At 41.1% G+C, this 20,320-nt stretch overlaps 1 protein-coding gene across 1 annotated transcript; it reads right to left on the reverse strand.

Annotated features, from left to right (window-relative positions):
- Nucleotides 1-588: 588 nt before the first annotated feature.
- On the reverse strand, nucleotides 589-19,671 carry LOC128735254 (uncharacterized). The gene is made up of 5 exons (XM_053829749.1): nucleotides 19,599-19,671; nucleotides 13,534-13,746; nucleotides 11,778-13,461; nucleotides 1,829-2,468; nucleotides 589-1,770 (listed from the first exon to the last, which is right to left on the reverse strand). Exons 1-5 carry the CDS (start codon nucleotides 19,669-19,671, stop codon nucleotides 589-591), a joined length of 3,792 nt encoding a protein of 1,263 aa, XP_053685724.1.
- Between the last annotated feature and the right edge of the window lie 649 nt (nucleotides 19,672-20,320).

Below are 20,320 nucleotides of genomic sequence, written 5' to 3' on the forward strand. Positions count from 1 at the left end.
TCACTCTTGCTAAACGCCCGTGAAGCGGTAATTCTTACTATCAAACCCTTAAGGAAATCCCACAAATTTTTGCATAAAAACTACGTCCAACAACATCAACTGACTCGCCCTTCGCTGAGCAAACCTGCGGCCGCCGTCATCAATCTTGCATCAACCTGTAATTTTCCAAGCCCGAGCTCGGTATTTTTCCCAATCTTTTTCCCTTTTTTCTCTCTCTCTCTCTCACTCGGCAGGCTGATAATTTATCGTCGAAAAAGTCGTTACGATTTCAAGTCCCGCCCCGGTCGGGCCCACCTAACTAACCGATACAATCCGATACCGGTCCGTTTTAGCTAGCGCCTTTGTCTGTTTACCTTAGAAGAACAGTCCCGGCAAGCCAGCAAATGTAATTACCCGTTTCCGTTTTGATGCTACACCCTACACCCTGTTGGCTCCCCTCGTGTTGCATGCTGTCGACAATCAACAACGAACCATTAAATTATATCCCTTTTCACCCTGCTGGAATGCGGGAGGCTTGCAATTTGCCCCTAGAACAATCGTTTGAGATGTAAATGAACCTAGAGGTACTCACCTTAAGCTGCGTTTCTTCTATCCCACGTACGGGAAGGGAGCGTACGGCGCCGGGAAGTACCCCGGGAAGGCGGCCGTCGGTTGAATCGGAACCGATTGCGTCACGTAGGTGGTCAGCTGCGTCGGTACGACCGTGGTCGAGTACAGCGTGGTGTAGGCCGTCTTCGCTCCGAAGGTCAACTTCAGCACTTTGCTGTTCGTTTCCGTGACGACGGTCTGCGTGACAACGGGCGTCGATTGGAGCGCCACCTGTGGCTGCTGGAAGGGGTTCAACTGCGGGATGGGTGGAATCGGAAGCGACGGCAGCGTTGTGGTGACGACTTCGTAGTTCGTTTTGGTGATCGTTCCAATCGGACGCGAGATGGTGCTGAAGATTGTGTTCTGACCGTTGATGATCGGCAGGACGTGCGATTCGTAGACGGTTTCTAGTTTGACGACCGGTTTCGAAGAGGTGATCACGGATGGGATTTGAGCAGCGGCAGCTGGGTTTAGTAGCCTCAGAAGGGCTAGCTGCTGTAGTTGGTCGGGTGTCAGGCTGGGGGTTGTTACCGGGGCTTCCGTGGTTACTTTGTTGGCTTCCTTGTGGTTGGCGACCCTCTTCTTTGGACGGATGTTTTCCGGGATGTTGGTTTTGTCGACTTCGGACAGATCGAAGTCCGATCCGATGCTGGATAGATCTAGATCGGAAGGTAGTCTTGGTTTTTCTTCGTCGTCCTCATTATTGTCACCGAACTCCAACTCCAGGTGCAGCTCTGAGCCGGCTTCATCCAAACGACTGTTGAACTCGTTCAGGGTTTTTGACGGAACGAAGTGATAGAGTTCCATGGGCGGTAGGGTTTTGGTGGCAGTCACCAGCCGAGTAATGTGATAGGTTTGAATCAACGTGTAACTGGTCGTGTCGGTACCATCACGGATCACCGGAAGGATGTGAGTTTTCAGCATTTCCTGGGTGGTGCTGAACGTTTCGGTTAAGGTTTCCAACGGAGGAGTTTCCGTTTCACCAATCAGTGAGATCGGTGGTAGAGTAGCAATGCTTGAATCTAGAAGGTTGCTTTCCTTATCTAAATGAGTCGTCGTTGCGAGGATGTTTTCCGTTAGTGGTTCCGTGAGGGATGGCGTGATGGTAGCGGTTTCCTGTTCCAAAGTCTTTTCGTAGGTCGACGTTACGGTAATGTAGCGAGTATTTTTCACTGTGCCAACCTAAAAAAAACAAAGAACTTAGAAAAATAATAATGAGATAAAATTCACCATAACTAACCTGGAAAGTGTAGGGTGACTTGATGGTGGCGATCTCAAAATACGTATCCTTGAAGTCCGCTGGTGTCGAAATTTCCACTTTAATCGTTTCGATTGGATAGCGTCGTTCAATTTGGTTGTCGTTCTCCGCGTCATTTAGGACGTTTCCGTTAACCGATCCGGACTGATCCAAATCAGCATCGGTATCAACATTCTCCTGATGGTCTGGATTCTGCGAGATGTCGTTGTTCTGCACGGAGCTGTCGTAAACTGGGGCCGTGGCAAGGTTCTCCACTGGATCCTTCGGTTTTGCGCTTTGCTTTCGGATATTGACGGTCGGTTTCGGTGGGCTCTTGTACTGCCACCGTCCGGGCGAACGGTTCAGCTTGAACTTGTACAGACTGGTGCTGGTGGTGCGGGCTTCGTCCTCCGGTGGTGTTGGCCGCAGGTTCGGTTTGAACGATCGCCGGTTGGCTTCCTGCTGGGAATACGACGCCGATGACGCCGCCGGGCTGCTGCTGTAGGTAATGCTAGGCTTGAAACTGTTACGAGAAGCTTTGTTACGCCTGTTTGCGTAGGCGGGAGTGGTGGAGGAGGGTTCACTGAAAACGGACACCGTCGCCACTTCCACACTAGATGTAGAGAATCGATTATAGCGAGTGCTGCAAAACACGGGTTAGGTTTTTTGGGGGTGGCAGGAGTAGTGGGTGTGGTTGTGGTGGTGGGTTGGTGGTGGTGGTGGGGGTAGGGAAGTGAAAAAAATGAAAACATATGTACAATCACCGTGTGTGTATGTGTGTTGGTTTGTTCTATTTGCATGGGTGGTATTTGGGACTAAAATTCAAATTCAAACGTTATCATCGTAATAAACACTATGTACAGGCATGCGTGAATGGAAAGTGGAAAATAGCGGCAAATGAGAGCTCAGCCTTTGTTTTCCTGATGTATTGAAAGCCAATCAAAACACGTGCTTTTTATTTCCTTTAAAATAACGCATACACTCCTACTTACTCGAACACACTTTCGTCTGTCTGAGTACTGAAAATAGAAAAGTATTAACTGCTGCCAGGCAGAAATCATTTGTCATCGGTAAAGTCCCTGTTTGTATACTCAAATGTTTTAAAAATTAACTGTCAGTAGTTGTATATTGTAGTGTTAAAATTTCGTTAATGTTAGTATATGTAGTTTTAACTGTAAATGAGTTATTTATTTTCTGTAAATATTTTTTTTTAATTGATGTAATATAATTGGGTACACCAAAGTATTTACCATGTAAACGTGTTTAGTGAGTGGCAATTCTTTCCAAACTATATACGTATTGCTTCATGATGAATGGAATGAGAAGAATGAAATGATAGTTTTAATGAATTTTTACAATTTCACAAGCATGGTATGCCTTTCAATAGATAGCAATAATTCATCAGTAATTTATAGAGTCCAGCTCCTTCTTGTTTAGTGACTTAGTGTCATCTCATAAAATAATTTGAAACTATCGCTCAGTAATATGGAGGCTAAATCGACTATAAACAAATGTACAAGGTATAGAAGTTGTGGGAGTTGAATACCCGTGGCACAGAACATCGCTTATCCTAGTATCAGAACATGCCTCGTTCAATACACCATCTCGGCACTGATACGTTGTGCTACCGTTGCAACAAACGCTATGAACAGTTCTGTGCGTCGTCTTATCGACATTCATCGGTATTGTCTAGATTCTGGCCGTGTTCTAAAACCTGGCTGCTGAACACAATTCAGTCGTTTGCAGTTAGTTAAACAAGTAAGATTTGAGCGATTCTCTGTGACTAGTAATTTGATGTTGCATATAATAAGGGGTAAAAATATCTAAGAACGAAACCATCCAAGGCCCATTGGCACCGGGCGTTTTCTTTCTTCCCAGTAATTCGGTTATGCTCTTTGCGAATTTGACAATCATTAGTGCCTTATTACCCAATATTGTATTTATTTAAATTCGTCTAACTTGATTGATCACAATGGATTAGGTTCACAAGATCACGCCAGGGGAGATGGTGTTATCTCATTAGTCAGGCTGACCAAACGTTCTGATTTACCAGGACATGTCCTATTTTGAAAAGAAAGGAACTGTCTGATGCAAAGATGATTATTTGGATAGACCAAAAATATACTGGGTTGTACAATGGCAGGTGGAGCTCAAACGCACGCTCTATCGGGTGGTACTCGAATGTTTTACTCACTAAACTACTGCCGTCCGTTATATTAGATAGTCTAATACCAAGGTTAGTTTTATTCTATCAAAATTTTGGCTTATAAATGAATTCGTATTATCATGGAAAACAAATGGAGCGAGTCATTAGGTAGAGACCCATTAATGACTGTCTATGCGTGTTGAGGTTTGAGGGCAAATACTGTGATAAATGTGTATGCACTGACGAACGAGAAACCCGATGACGTAAAGGAAGAGTTCTATGATCTTCTCTAAAAGACATATGGGGAATGCCCAGAACATAACAAGATGGTCATCTGAGATACAAATGCACAGGTAATTTACACGCGAACAGTTCTTTCCCCCCGTTACTGGTAGAGGAAGCCTCCATCTTACCACAAACGACAATGCCCTGAGGATAATCAACTTCGCTGCAGCCAGTGGAATGGCTATTTTTACAACCGAACATTCGCCACCTGGAAACATCCTAATAGAGAGGCATGCTCTCAGATCGAGCACGTTCTGATTAATGAGCGGCAAAAAAGCAAAGCCTTGAGCTTAAACGTCTTTCTTAGACTTGACCCTTCTTTATCGACAGACTTCACAGCCGGCTATTAGAGTATAGGACGATTACGGGGCTAGTTCAACAATCCTACTGACTCTATCTAGCCTCGCCTAGCCTGGCTTGTTAAACCAGCATCGTACCTCGAAGCCAACTAAGCGATTAATGATACCACATACCACAAATACCACAATAGATCAAAATAATGGTCGCAGTGGTCAAATCTTCCGACAAAAAAAAGCGATTAATGATGCGTGCGAACCTTTTGGGGACCAAAGCTCGAATCGAACCACTATCTCATAGTAAGCAAGATTGTCCAACGTGCTTAAATCGATCCCAACGAAGAAGATACGACTAAACATTCGGCTGTTATCAGCAGAAGCGGTTGCTGCAGAGTACTATAGGAAAACTGATGAGCAAATCGGCGGAAAAAAGGGAAGATTTACGTTAATGCTGCCATGCTGTCAATACGAACTTGCATTTTTCACTTTAACGGCATATTGAACTTTTCACCATTCTATGCGTTAATGACATGATATTCTTTAATTTAAATCTTTTGCTTTCTGATTGTAACAGGTATATTCACATTTATAGTAATAGTGATATTTTCCTGGTATGCGTACGTTAAAAAGCAAATAGTTTCGTTTCTATTTCTTCTCACATTTTGACGTTCCTAATACGATTTTTGTTCTATATGCTCTTTTTACAGACAACGGAAAGATGACAAAAATGTGATGAAAAGATAACGACAAAGTCTTTAAAAGTTGACGAAAAGACGACAGACATAGGATGAAAATAACATGAAAATATGGTGAAAAGACGATGTAAAGACATCCCAAGCAACCAAAAGTTCCGATAAAAGTGGATTTTTAGCTTAATCAGCTACCCAAATGATCATGAATAGAATTCTATTCAGCTTAATTTTTAAGCAGCTAACCGTACTTTCAAGTTTCAAGTAGGAATGCTAAGCAACTTTCTACAACAAATTTCTGCAATATGAGATCTGCATAAATTTCACTCGATGTACTGATTTCTCATTTACTGTAACATCAAGGATATCCCTTGGTTTTTTTTTTGTACTTGAAAGTCATGATCTGAATTTGAAGATCAGAAATAGTACGCGCAAAACTTCATCCGAACGTGATAGTTTTAAAATAGTACGCGCGAAACTTCATCCGAGCGTGACAGTTCAGAAAAAGTACGCGCGAAACATTTTTCTTACTGGATGGCTCTACAAAAATACGCGCGAAGCTTTAAGTGAACTTGCATTTGACAGTTCACCAGTTTGTTTAGAATGTTTCACCAGCAGCAAGCGGTAATTTTTTCTGCAGCATCATTTTTCGCAAAATCCAGGTTAGTAATTATATACAATATTGCAAACATATTATATGCATAATGCAAACAATATTGACTGACGCAAAATTGATTACAGATATGCCGCTTGCCGTAGTCGAGACTATGAACACAAGGGGCCACAATGAGCTTTCGGCAGTGCCAGAAAAATAGATCCGAAGCTCCAAATCCGGAAACATTATGCTGTGGCCCAATTCACAGCGAGTTCAAGATGTGAAAAAATGCTTCGGGATGCCAACATCACCCCCAAAAAAGCATGGCTAAAATATAAATGTACGATCAAGCGGAATGGCATCAGGTCCTACGATGAGGCGATGGGCTTATGTGAGGAACTCTCCGGTGAGTCCTCATCAGATGCGCGGCCAGCCAACAGCCAACCAGAATCCTGTGAAATCTTAACCAGAATCCTGTGAGCTTTCAAAACATTCTGGATTCTGGATAGTGCAGGTCTGCCTTTACCTCCAGTAATTGCAAAGCAGGAACCACCAGTCGCTCCACTACGACCAACCGCCGCACCGTTGCAGCCACAACCCATACCAATGCAACCACCACTCGCTTTACCGCAGGCGTAGAACAAACCATTTCTTTTTATTGTTCTAGAAAAATCTATTTCTTGTTTTAATACCGGAGTATAAATTTCACTAATCAAACAAAACGCCGTTTCAGTGTCTGCGTCAAAGACTCGCTTCAATTTCAAACGTTCAAATCGCATGTTAAACTTTCAAGTCTCATATTGAACTTTCAAGTCGCATATTAAACTCTCAAGTCGCATGATGAACTTTCAAGTTGCTACAAATATTAACGGTACTTTATTAGAAATGAAGTTCGGTTTGGAAATGTAGTATCATGTTGTTCAGCAAGCAAGTCCTGCGGAACTAAATTTGAACCAAATATGAACTTCCGAGTTCATTCCTTAAGTGAAATCCAAACTTTTGGGTGCTTGGGATCAAGACAGCGACAAAAATGGTAAAAAGACGTCTTAAATATCGACAGAACGACGGTAAAACTCGCAAAAATGACTACGGAAAGATGGCGACCATAAGTCAGAAAAACCACGACAGACCGACGAAACTACAAGAAAAAGACAATATCTTCGTTCGTGACCGATTTACAATTGGCTAAGAACTTAGCTGCGACACAGAGTTCAATGTTTGAAGCTTAAGGAAAATGTTTCAGGCTTGTTTGTTGTTAATTCGGGAGTGCCACTAGGTAGCTATCTAGGTCCACTGTTGTTTGCGCGGAACGCTCTATGCGCACCACCCAGTGTGAAGTGACTGTGCGCCGTAAATACTTAAGATAGAGCAATACTCAGTTCAGCAATCTTATGGATAATAATTGACTCTATAAATGCCCCCTACATAGCATTTTCGAATTTTGTCTGGCTGAGGTGTTACAGCTAAATAGGTGCACTGAGTGCAGGACAGCCCTGACGGTCAATAAAGAATATTATCTTCAATCATCGCAATTTGCGAGAAGCAACCCACCCGAAACGCCCGGATGTGTGGAAAAATAAAAATTGGCTTTTGCACCATGATAACGCCCCTGCTCATGCATCATTACTTGTGCGTGAATTTTTGGCCAAAAACAACACTTCAATAATACCGCACCCACCGTATTCCCCAGACCTGGCCCCCTTTGACTTTTTCTTGTTCCCAAAACTGAATAGGACATGAAAGGACGACGCTACCCAAGTAACCAAAAGTTCCGATAAAGGGGGATTTTTTGGCTTTATCAGCCCACGAAATGATCATGATTGGAACTTTATTCAGCCTAATTTTTAACCCTCCGTTACTCGCGCTGTTGTATTTTGTACAACGCCTGTGAACCGTTAACTTTATCTCGATATATCTCGGTATTCCAGCAATAAAAAAAATTACTGTTTACAGCAAAGTTGATCCACAGAACAAGATCTTTCAAACGGTGGAAATAGTTTCATAAGTTTTTCACCAAGTGGCATTAGTATTCGAGTGAATTCTGTTTTAGCCTATAAATCGAAGTCGGCGCGAGTAACGAAAGGTTAAGTAATTAACTGTACTTTCAAGTTCGTATTTGATAATTAAACTTCGAAGGGAATGCAAAGCAACTTTGAACAGCACTAGAAAGTTCACAAAAAGCTCACTCAAGTCGCATATATAACACTATTCAGCTCAAAGAGAAACTCCAATAATCTTAAAATATAAGATTGGGGGAATTTTCCCACTTCTTCCTGTTTTGTAGATTCATGACATTTCTCATTTTAACTAAGGCATTTAATTTCGGTTAATAGTGATAACACAGAACGGAAGATCAACTTCAAGTAAATGCGAATTCAAAAACTGACCACAAAAGGAATGCGAAAATCCGCAACGATTTTTTCTTACTTCGAGTAAGTTTCTCAGACCGTGCACATTTATGCCACTTTGACTGTGGTATAATATTTTTCTATGTTTTGAATTGACCGTTACAACTACAGTTCTACCTGGTTAATAAGGATTGTTGTTATTAATGACAACTTAAAGAAAATATTATTGAAAAATTATATTCGGAGCAGAAAAGTGATGCAGTATAATAAAGATTTTACTGTTTTGAAATCTAAAATAAAATGTCGGCTTGGCACATATCAGTAGTAATTGAAACTGAAATTAAGATTTCAGTTCTTTGGAACGGAGATGATTTGGAACTTGGAAGCCGTTAATAGATAAAATGATTTTAGTGGAAGGATTTTTGAATACAGGTTGTTCCTCTACCTGCTACCTGTCAAAATTGCACAACTTAGACGTTTAGCAAAATGGAACCTGCTTGTTTTTTCCCTAAGTTCAATAGATCAGTTCGTTTCATTTTTGGCACCGATCGTTTTTGGTTCATCACTTCATGTGTCTAGACCATTAACGCACACGTGTATGAAATTTGACACCAATAGAGCCTCTTTGTTCAAAGTACAATTCGCCGAACGCTAAGACGGACCGCTGTAACGGCTGGTAACGGCTGTAATGTTCTGCAGCTGGTTCGCCTTAGCCTATTAGATGGACATAATTCGACCCCCGGTACATGGCCATTTTTCTGTGGTTGAAACCTAGACGTCAAAAGCACTGGGCGGGAAATCATTTCATAGAAATTTTATGAAGCGGCCATTGTTGTTTCGGGGCAGGAACGATGGGCCCATCAGTATGGGGCTATTGTCAAATCATATGTGAGAGTGTATTGGTGATACCGGACTGACTTAATTGGTTCCAACATGTAGAAGTATGTGTGTTTGAAAATATTTACACGCTTATGGTACCTTTGCTAACCGCAATTTGACACATTGACTCATTAACAAATCATTACGTACTACTGTTACTTTAAATGTAACATTTATGTACGTTATTTTCACAGTTTAAAATTATGCGAGGGACCGTCGCTCATAACGTTTTGTATCGGATCGATTTTAAGTGCGAACACAAGGTATATTCATCATGCTTCTGGTAGGATTGAAGTAGTTGTGTGAAAAAAATTATAAACATCTTCAAAAAAAATTCACACAAAACACAAGCCGCTTTACAAGGGTGAACCTGTTATCTCGCACATCGTTAATTTATACCAGAATATTTGACAGGTCTATTAAAAGTGGTATAATTTTTTCCGTGTAAAATGCGTTCCTGTTACCACTAGATGGCAGTCAAAAATGAACTGAGTTGTATCCAGTTTTCAAATCGAAGATGATATTCCTTTCTTTGAGGATTGGCTTGCAACACGGGGACGCTCGAGTTCAAATCCAGTGGTGGTAGGTGTTAGTAAGAATTTTTTTATATGGTTTCTTAATTGCATGAACCAATTTTACGGAAGTTAGAAGGAGGCGGAGGTAGAAAATAGAAAAGTATAAAAATAGAACTTGACTGCTATTTTATAAATTCTTGACAAAGTTTCTTTAGAAGCTGCTTAGCGCTCTATGCAGCGAACTCAAGGCAACTTTGAAGTTCGGTTAATTAAGGGTTAAGCTGCTTAGCAAACTATAAATCCATAGATATAAAGCTTGTTAACCTTCCTTAGACATAATTATCCGAACTCTTAGTTTCGTTCAAGTTGCATGTCGAACTTTCAAGCTGCATGTTGAACTCTTAAGTTGCTTGAGATATTAACGGTGCTTTATTGAGAATGAAGTTCGCATTACAAATGTAGTGTCTGGTTGATCAGCAAAAACGCTCTTCGGAACTAGATTTGAACCAAATATGAACTTCCAAGTTAGTCTTTTAAGTGAAATAAGAACTTTTGGTTGCTTGGGTATGCCACAATTGAGGAGATAAAGACAGCATCGAAGGAGGAGTTGAACAAGATCACAAGAGCCGGATAGAGCATCGTCGCATTACACAAATAAAACACAATCGTTCCTGAATACCATTATTCGATCCCATTTGTACCCAAAAACCACGACCCGACAAATCTGTCTCAGTGCGCCCAATCGAATATTTCCTCGGGATTTTTAGTTCCTTGGTGTAAAAAAATAATTGGAGAGCCACGAATGGCAAACAGTTGTTTGGTAGAATCAAGAGATGCATTCGCAAAGTTGACATGACGGCCGTACAACGCTCCTGTTCGGACATCAAACGGAAGCTTCGCCGAACGGAGGCTTTGCCCGGTTACGGACCGTTTTCAATTGTACACTAATTTTTTTGCAATAATGGATAACGTACCTTTAATTTAGGTAAATCAAATCTTCTTCATGTATCTTTGTCTTAATTTGACAGCTTGAGAAAAATTCCAAAATTTTAGTTGCCACCCGTTATGCGACGACTGCTCGTTAGACTAATGCTTCGTTATGGAAATCTTGATGCAATAGAAATTTTAATGCAATAGATTCAACGAAATGTTTTATTTACCTGCAATACATTCTAAATAGTGACGACAAAAGAAAATATTTTCCATACCATGCGTGTAAGCAAAGGTCGATGTTCAATGGATGTGAATAGATTAGTATTTGTCGCGATGAATATGAAAAAAATGTGATGAATCCGTGCAAAATCAAAACGTGATTTGGTTGGTAAAAAAGGAAAACCGTCAAACGTGGTAAAAGTCACACATTTACAATCGGGCAATCAAACGACACAAACAATCGTACCCTGCCGGAGCAAAGCATCACTCGTACAAACCAGAGCAAAAACAATATTATACATTATACATATGTAATAGCATAATTGACATGTTGAGAAATTTTTATAGTGGGTCTGCAGTGTCGGTTCGAAAATTTGGGACTCTTACGCCTGGGTGGTGATGAGTTGCAGTAAATTTTATTTTCTCAGCAAACATTGAATGTGAACATTTTTTATTACTTTTACGTAATATTTCAAAACGCCAAATTTGTTATTGATTTAGTTTAAATCTGATGCATTACATGGCTAGTAACGCAACCATATTTAGTTGTCAAGTCGACCTTCTCCAATTCAGATTTAAATTAGGTACTTATTCACTATGACTTAATTTATTTTTCGAAAATTCAGATCACAAAAACGGCCTGTCTGTCTGATTGAAATACTGTTTTCGACAAATCATTGTTGAAAAATATACAGTAAAATCAAACTCAGGTTTCAAAGACTTTTTTTAACGTTGAAAACTGAGTTTATGAAATAAAAGTACCGAAGACAGCATTTAGATCTAATTAGGCACTCTTTAAAAAAGTATTTTTGAAACAAGATGGTCATAGAAAATAAGTTCGTAAAATTTCTGCAACAGATCATCACCCCCAGACGACAAATGGATTCACTTGCGCATGCTAGTTAATAGTGTGAAGTTACGATCCCAAACTGACCGACCTTTAAGGTTTGTTTCTAGCTGGGAGTCGAGCAAGATCGGAACAGTTAGTTCGAACCAAGCTCACCCACATGCTATGCTGCTGGGGGCCGTGCCGTTGAAAATACTTACTTCTTGCCGACGTGGTTAGGCTTAACGGTTTGCGTGTTACGGTAGCGGTTAGTTTTCTTCCCATTACCAAAGCTGGCCGTCGGGACGGCCGGCGGACCGATCGGTTCCGGTTCCGTGTCCGATCGGTCCTGCAGGTCGTTGCTGTCCTCCTTGCTGATGCGGTTCTTCAGCCGATTCTTGAAGTTTCCGCCGTTCAGGTTGACTCCGGGTCCGCTGAGGCGACGCGATGGCCGTACCAGACTGGAGCTCGGTTGGTTGGCGAACAGATTCTCCAGCGGTAGGCCAGTGTCCTCTAGGGCTTGCTGGCTGGCTGGCGAGGGGGTGATGATTGCAGCCGCCTCCGGATTGTAGCGCGGTGTTTTGTTCGGGTTCGGGGCGGCCGTTTTCAGAATGCGCAACGTCGGAGTAGGACTCACCTTCGGACCCGGAGCCCGCCGTGGTTGACCTTCGGCTGCAGCAGGAGCAGCAGCAGCAGCAGCAGCAGGGGCAGCGGCGGCGGCAGCTGAATTACCTTGAAATACATGAGAAGTGCTTTGTAGGACTTGGGCATATTTTCCTGAAATGTAGGTGCCGATAACGCTCGTCTCGTGGACCGTTGTGGCTCCATCCTTGACCACGGTTCCACCGAGCTTCGTGACCAGTCCCGTGGGGCGTGCATGCTTATTACCTTGTCCCCGTTTGCCCTTCGTCTTCGGGGCTGCGGACGGTGCCGCGCTGGCCGTGGTTGTTGGCTTCAAGTTCACTACCCGGTAGGTTTCTTCTACAAACTCGGACGGCTGTCGCGAGAGGAAGTCGTACTCGGGTTCGGGGGCGATATTGTTGCCAATCTGCAGCACCGGAGCTGGTTCCTCTTCTTCATCGTCTTCCTCCGCTTCGGGTGCTTCTTCGTGGTCTGCTTCCTTTTCCTCCGAGATGCCGGAGAACATGATCGGTGAATGTTCCTTTTGTTCTGCTTCAATAGTTGGCTCTTCAGCGGTTTCTTTTGGCTTAGACGTTTCTACCTTTTCTTCTTTTTTATCGTCTTCTTCTGTCTCTTCGTGATCTTCTTGTTGTTCATTTTCATCGCTTGGAGTTTCTTCCTCTTCTTTTTCCACCTCAGAAGGTTCTTCTATTTTCGTCTGATGAATTTCTTCAACTTCCTCCGGCTCTTCTTCGATTTCGGTTTCAGATTCTTCCTGTGGCGTTTCTTCCTCATCTTCATCTTCTTCTTCTTCTTCTTCGTGAACGATCTGAACCTGCGGTTCTGGAGTTACTATTTCCTTTGGCGTTGTTACTTCCACTTTGGTTGCAACAACTTTAATCACCGGTGCTTGGGGTTTAATCAACTGTACCTTAACGGGTTCCTCAACCTTCTTTTCCACTACTACCGGTTCCGGTTCCACCTTCAGCGGAGTTACTTCAACGATGGAGATTTTCGCTTTTGGTTTACCGATGGGCTTCGCTTTGACCGGAGTAACAGCTTTTTGGACGAATTTGACCGGAACGTTGGGCTTAACGATGAACGGCTTCGGTGTTTCGGCAATGACCTGAACGACACTGACCTTCTCCTTGGCGGCAACCGGCAGGATGACCGTCTTGCTAGGCTTGATCTCCTCGGCAATTGCCGCGGCACTCGTGGTTGATGGGGTCGGTGGCGGGGATGTTTCGATCACCGGCGGTGGCGCCGGTGACGTCTTGGGTGGCTCTGGAAGTAAAAGCTGTAACTACCATTCCGGCAAAGGATAAAACATAAGCGGAAACAACGTTCCAATCTTACCAGTGATGACGGCAGCCGCACTCTGAGGCGAGAAGATCATTACCGTGTTGCCAATGGTGGTGGTGAAATCCAGAAATCCGTACACCGTCTGGGTGACCAAGTAGCCCGGGTTGTTCACTTGTGTCGGAACGACGGCTTGAACACCGGCGTTACCGTTCGGGTTGTAGACAGGACCATTGCCGGAGATGTACACAGCCGAGTGGGCCAGCAGTGCTGCAATTGAACAAGAAAACAACAGAAGTTTACTTAATCAAGCGAGCGAAAGTTTCTCTCATCAATGCCAGCCAGGATATCAATGCCTGTAATATCCAACTCAAACAAAACGTTGCTGCTCCAATCGAGCACTAATAAAATCGGTGTCGTATTAATGTTTTGTGCAAAGATATGTAGGCAAAACGATGGGATGATGCTCGATGAGATGATGATGATGATGATCCGGCATCATTCCGGTTGGTGGCAAAAAGGAGGCAAAACGATGCCATCGGCTTCGTACCGATATCGAGCTGGAACTTCGGAGGAACACGTAATTATTTACTCAAATATTGACGCTGGCGTTTTGCATTCTATTCATCGCCATTCTATCGAAGCGTGTTCGGCACTGCGAAACTCGTCACTGCTATGACGATAGCGCCGCTGCGCCGGCCGCCGGAGGCGGATGAAAGTTTGCCCTGTTTGCTGCAAGCCAAGGAATACTTACAGACGCGACGACGATGATTCGATGTTACTTCTAATAATAAACAAACAAGTTTTCTGCCTCCCGCTCGGTTCAGAACATGGGCAAGGCTCGGGCTGGCGGTGATTGTCGCTAATAAGTTTACTTCTCGGAATGGGAGAATAGAGTTGTGCCAGAAAGTCAGCCTCTGGATAGGAGGAATACATTAATGAAAACTTTCGCGCGTTTGGCGATATTTAACAATTGATGGTTAGTTCTACTTAGTTTGAAATCTTTACTAAAACTTCGATTCGGTTCGGTTCGGTAGCCGCATTAGTTCGATTGTATTTTTAGGGTACGATTTTAGTCACACGAGATTGATAGGAAACATATTTCATTCAGAAATATGTGTGACAAAAACCTGCGTGTGATCTCAATCCCTGCTTCTTCTCAGTTTACGAATAATTCTGGTGTGCCCCAAGGTAGTAATATAGGGCCATCAAATTCAAAAACTCTTGAATATATTTGTATCGCTAAGGGTCATGTTACGACTTTTCACCATACAGTGGATCCTGTAGTATTCCTCTATCAAATCGACGACCAGAAATTAAAGAAAACAGATCATGTTAGCAAACTAGGTGTTGTACTGGATGCCAAACTCCCTTTCAATTTACCTCGTACAAACTTGATCAATAGAGCACGCCTGAACTCAGATTTATCTCAAAAATCGCTCGGGATTTCAATGACCTGCACTGCTTCATTATACCACTCATTGGTACAGCCCATACTTGAATGGTCTACGGCCAGTGTGGTTTGGTGCCCTCAACAGCTTATGTGGAACTTGCAAATAGAACGCTCGCAGAAAAGTTTCGTTCGGTACCTACGGTTCAAGTACTTGTATCTACGGATTTTCATAAACTTTACAAGGTTGAAAATTTCTTTCAGTTACAAAACCCACATGTGCTACATACAAGTGAGTTCTTCTGAGAGGAAAAAACGAACAGAATAGTAAAGAGAATTTACTACTCCAAAGAGTAATAGATTAAAAAGGGAAGCTTGGAACTGCAAATTTCACATTGACGGCAGATAGAACTCTTCACCATTATATGCGCTGGTGGCAGGATATTCTTCACTCTCAGGCTTTTTCTCGGGCTTCCGGCTTAGCTGATCGTAGTCAATTCAAATTATTATTATACCGAAATTTTCCTGGTTGAAGCACGGGAGAAAAGTGAAATACTTTCGTTTCTATTCCGTCGCACATATCAACAGTTCCTAATAAGATTTCTGGAGTCCGATAATTATTCACTACTGTTGAGCGAATGAGGTTGGTCTTTACAACCTACATAGCAGCTGGAATCATTGTCTTATTTGCGCTAATTAGCTGTTGAATATGTAAGCCAAATAAATAAAAAAACGATGACAAGATGTCTAAAATCGTAGAAAAGACAGCGAAAGTGCGTGGTAGAAAGATGACGTACTGACGAAAATATAGTGCAAATACGATAAAAAGTTGACGAAAACACGGTGAAAGATGATGGTAACAGGTTAAAAATAACACGAAAATAGGATGAAAAGAACAAAACCAAAACAGCAACAAAAAGGTGATAAAACTTGCAAAAAAGATAACGAGAAAATGATGAATACACAACACGATAAAAAAACGACGGAAAGGTAGTAAAAAGATAACATTTTTGTTTTATAGACTAAGCAAAACTGACGAAGACGACAACAAATGATGAAACGACGACAAGAGACGATGAAAAGACGTCAAAACAGCCAAAAATGCGACAAAAACGGCAAAAGCTACCATAAAAGTAACAATGAAACAGAAAATGGATACAAAAATTTCACAAATGACAGAAATACGATGAAAATACAACAAAAATATGACAAGACATGACAAAAAGAGATGACAAAAAGACGACGAATATGAAGAAAAGACAACAATAAGATGACAAAAGAACGACAAAAAGACAGTAAATAGGCGACAAACAGACGATGAAAAAAAGAGAAAAAAGACGATGGAAACAAGACGAAAAGGCGATGACAAACTGGCGAAAAAGCCATTGGAAAAAGACGGAAGACGACAAAAAAGCAATCAATCAAAAACGCCATAGAAGACGATAACATCGAAAAGGGATAAAGAAACTATGTAAATATGGCGAAAATACGGAGAAAAGACACCAAAACAACGACAAAACATGTAAAAATGACGAATAAGCTACAGTAGGACGACAAAAGAACGGCGAAAAGGCACCAAAAAAAACATTTTTGTTTTGAAGACAGCAAATAGAACGATGAAAAAATGGGAAAAATTTGACGAAAACCAAAACAAATGACGAAACGACAAGTGATGATGAAAAACGAAAACATGATGACAAAAAGACGTCAAAACCAGAAAAAAACGCAGCAAAAACGATAATAGCCACTAAAAAGCAACAAGGGAACAACAAACAGACGCATAAAACGAACAAGTGACGAAAATCCGGTCAATATATGCAAAAATACGACACAGAGATGACGAAAAGATAACGAATACGAAGAAAACATAATAAATTTTTTTGTGTGTGTATATTATCACTACGACCAGCATTTTGATCTATTGTGATCTTATCCAGGTGTTGTTCCGCACTTCGTTATTATTGCAGTATCGCTATAGAGTGAGCGAACTGCTTTTTTTATCCGTGCTTAAAGTATCGGTGTGTTTTCACCCCTTTTTCCCTCTACGCTTCTTACTACTTTTCAGCCAATCTAGCTCTAGAGCAAGGAAATGCGGAGACTAGTTATAATTTGTCCTTGGACAAGAGGCTTCATTCGCACCTTGAGCAAGTATCATTCTTATAACCAGCCCCGGCTAAAGGCTTCATGGTCGGTAAAGCACAGAGTGAGGGTGTGTATGTGTGTATGTACGTGTTACTTACCACTTATGCATTACCAATCTCGTTCCTAGAACCAGGAAGCGGAACAAGCTATAATTTGCCCTTGAACAAGAGGTTTCATTCGCTCCTCAAGCAAGTACCACTCTTATAACTTGCCCTGGCAACCCAAGCAACACAGCTTGTTATAGAACAGTATAATATTACATATATCAGAACTTCTCTATTACCTGAAAAGCGCAAAAAATTGAAGTCTAATGAAACAAGTATTGAAAGAAGGATGTATCAGGTTATTTCATACCAATTTAAAACGTTATTATAGCATAAGCTATAACTTGTTCTTCCAGTAGTTTAAATTTAGTAATGGAGACATAATAAAAACTTCGTGTTGACATGTTGACAAAACAAACATTATTCATTTGATATGAGCTGTCAAATAAATTCATGTTATCACAAAACATCTCAAAACCTTAATAATAACGACATATGTTTTCAAAGTACGTTTATAGTACTCTTAAGCGACTACTTTCCACGAATATTATATTCCAACTTGTTTTGTGTGTTACTTGGGAAGAGGCTTTCATTGTAAACATAACAATACAATACGAAGAAACAATAAGATGACGAAAGAACCACACATAAAACAGCAAATAGTTGACGAAAAGACAACGAAGAGGCGACAAAAACACAGCAAAAAGACGACAGTAACGTGAGAAAAAGGTGATGACAAACTGATGAAAAGGCCGTTGGAAAAAAAACTGAGGACGACAAAAAAGCGATCCATCAAAAATGCCATAGACGATAACATATGACAACAAATCGTTGAAAAGAGACAATCAAACTATGTAAATATGGCGAAAAAACGATAAAAAAAAGATGCCAAAACAGCAACAAACCTTGCAAAAAAACGACGAAAAAATGATGCAAGGACTACAATAAGATGACAAAAAAAATGACGAAAAGGTAGTAAAAAACCACATTTCCCAAGCAACCAAACGTTCGAATTTCACTTACGGGACGAACTTGGAAGTTCCTATTTGGTTCAAATTTTAATTCCGAAGAGCTTTTTTGCTGAACAACCAGACACTACATTTGTAAACCGAACTTCATTCTCAATAAAGTACCGTTAATATATCTAGCAACTTGGGAGTTCAGCATGCAGCTTGAAAGTTCAACGTGCCACTTGAACGAAACTAAGAGTTCGGATAACGGTGTCTAAGGAAGGTTAACAAGCTTTATGTCTATGGATCTTTAGCTTGCTAAGCAGCTTAACCTGTAATTGTCCGAGCTTCAAAGTTGCTTTGAGTGCCCTGCATCGAGCGCTAAGCAGCTTCTAAAGAAGCTTTATCAAAAATTTATAAAATAGCACTTAAGTTCTATTTTTATACTTTTCTATTTTCTACCTCCGCTTCCTTATCGGAAGCGGACCTTATGGAAAGTCGGTTCATGCAATTAAGATAGACCATACCAAAAAATTCTAACTAGGGTAAGTTATCCTATAGTGGACCCTTTATGTATAATGGACCTCGGGTACAGTTTCGGCGTTTATTAGCTTGTGCTTCTTATTTGCGAGGAAATATGACATGAAACAGAAAGTACTAATTTAGCAGCATTCAATTGTTAATGCCTTAAAATCGATAATTTCAACAAGTGTGGGTCCATTATAGGTTAACAACGCAAAAGATGTCGCCATCAGTGGATCCTCTCCATGCAAAATACACTAGAATTCCTATAATGGACCCGGTCGCTATCCTATTGTAAACCACAAGGTCCATTAAAGGAAAATGGACATTCCAATCTCTTTTAAAATGTGCAAAATATAGAGATTTTCAACATAAATTGATATTTTTTCAGGCTTAATCGAAAGTTATTCGTATTGTAAGTGCCATCGGTTGCGTGTTTAGCGTTACCAGTTTAAAATAATTCGTGGAAGAAAACTACTCAAGTACTAACTGGTCCACTAATGAAGCAAATCGCGTATTCCAGCAACGAAGCAGTGGTATGCGTCTGAGTCACTAAAAGGGAATAGTCGAGTTCAATTCCCCCCGAGAGTTGGTTGCTGGTATGTGGTAAGTCACAATAACTTAATATTTATAAAAAAAACAGTCGACTATTCTTCTGATGATCTTTGATCAAAAAAAAAATAATTGATATTGGTTTATCACTATTAACCGAAATTAATTGCCTCAGTTTAAATGGGAAATGTCATGAATCTACAAAACAGGAAGAAGTGGGAAAATTCCTCCAATCTTTTTTAATTTTAAGATTATTGGAGTCAAAGAGAACTAAACAGTGTTCTATATAGCGACTTAAGTGAACTTTTTGTGAACTTTCTAGTACTGTTAGAAGTTGCTTTGTATTCCCTTCGAAGTTTAATCATCGAATACGAACTTGAAAGTACGGTTAATTACTTATAAATTAAGCTGAATAGAGTTCTATTCATGATAATTTCGTTGGTTGATTAAGCCAAAAAATCCCCTTTTATCGAAACTTTTGGTTACTTGGATTTGCCATCAATTTCCGGAAGTGGGTCTTACCGGCGGCTCTATAATCCTTCAGCTGGATCTTTTCGAGATCGGGAGCCGCGACGTTGCTATCGTTTGTAGGCATTGTAATATCGCCTTTGGGGTGCCCATCGAAAAACTGCTTCCACCTGTCGATCACCTCCTTCTCGGGGTTTCCTTCACGTCCCTAAGCATATCAGGCTCTGGTGTGTATCCTGTGCAAAGTTGGTTCACCTTCTCGAAGGACTTGCGCGTTTCATTAGTTTCAATATTGGTTCCCAATACAACAAATGTTAATAAAAACTGCTATCCCATAATCTGAAAGTTTCATTACGATCAGTAGAGCAAAGAAAAACTTTGATATCTTGATATTCCGTTTTGGTTTTTGGGACCTATCAAAAAATGAAACTGAAACTAACAAACTAAAATATTGTAACGAGCTAACCGGTATGAAACGCTTTCTTCTTCTTCTTCTTCTTCTTCTTGCTCTTTTGGTTGCTTGCTACTAGTATTTCGTGCCGTTCCGATGGTTTGCGTTGATTTTTTTCGCAGTAACTGATAACACTGCGGAGAGGTTGCCCTTCTGATAGTCATCTTTGATTTCTACGCACTTATGCACCTTACTGGAAACCTCTTGCGCATACACGATTCATTGTTGCTGTTGTGGTATTCCCACTGTGCTTTTCAAACTGGGGGAAAACAAATCACTAACACAACCACAAATTAGCAGTCTCTATCAGCAGAGTACCCGCTCC

The sequence above is a fragment of the Sabethes cyaneus genome, chromosome 2, assembly GCF_943734655.1.
Source record: "Sabethes cyaneus chromosome 2, idSabCyanKW18_F2, whole genome shotgun sequence".
NCBI classification, from domain to species: domain Eukaryota; kingdom Metazoa; phylum Arthropoda; class Insecta; order Diptera; family Culicidae; genus Sabethes; species Sabethes cyaneus.

Bases quoted from the DNA above. Each gene is read 5' to 3' on its own strand.
- LOC128735254 (XM_053829749.1), bottom strand. From the start codon at position 19,671: ATGCCTACAAACGATAGCAACGTCGCGGCTCCCGATCTCGAAAAGATC. The intron at 13,747-19,598 runs GTAAGACCCACT...GTTCAATTGCAG, and splicing joins GAAGGATTATAGAGCCGCCG to CACTGCTGGCCCACTCGGCT. The intron at 13,462-13,533 runs GTAAGATTGGAA...TTTTACTTCCAG, and splicing joins TGCGGCTGCCGTCATCACTG to AGCCACCCAAGACGTCACCG.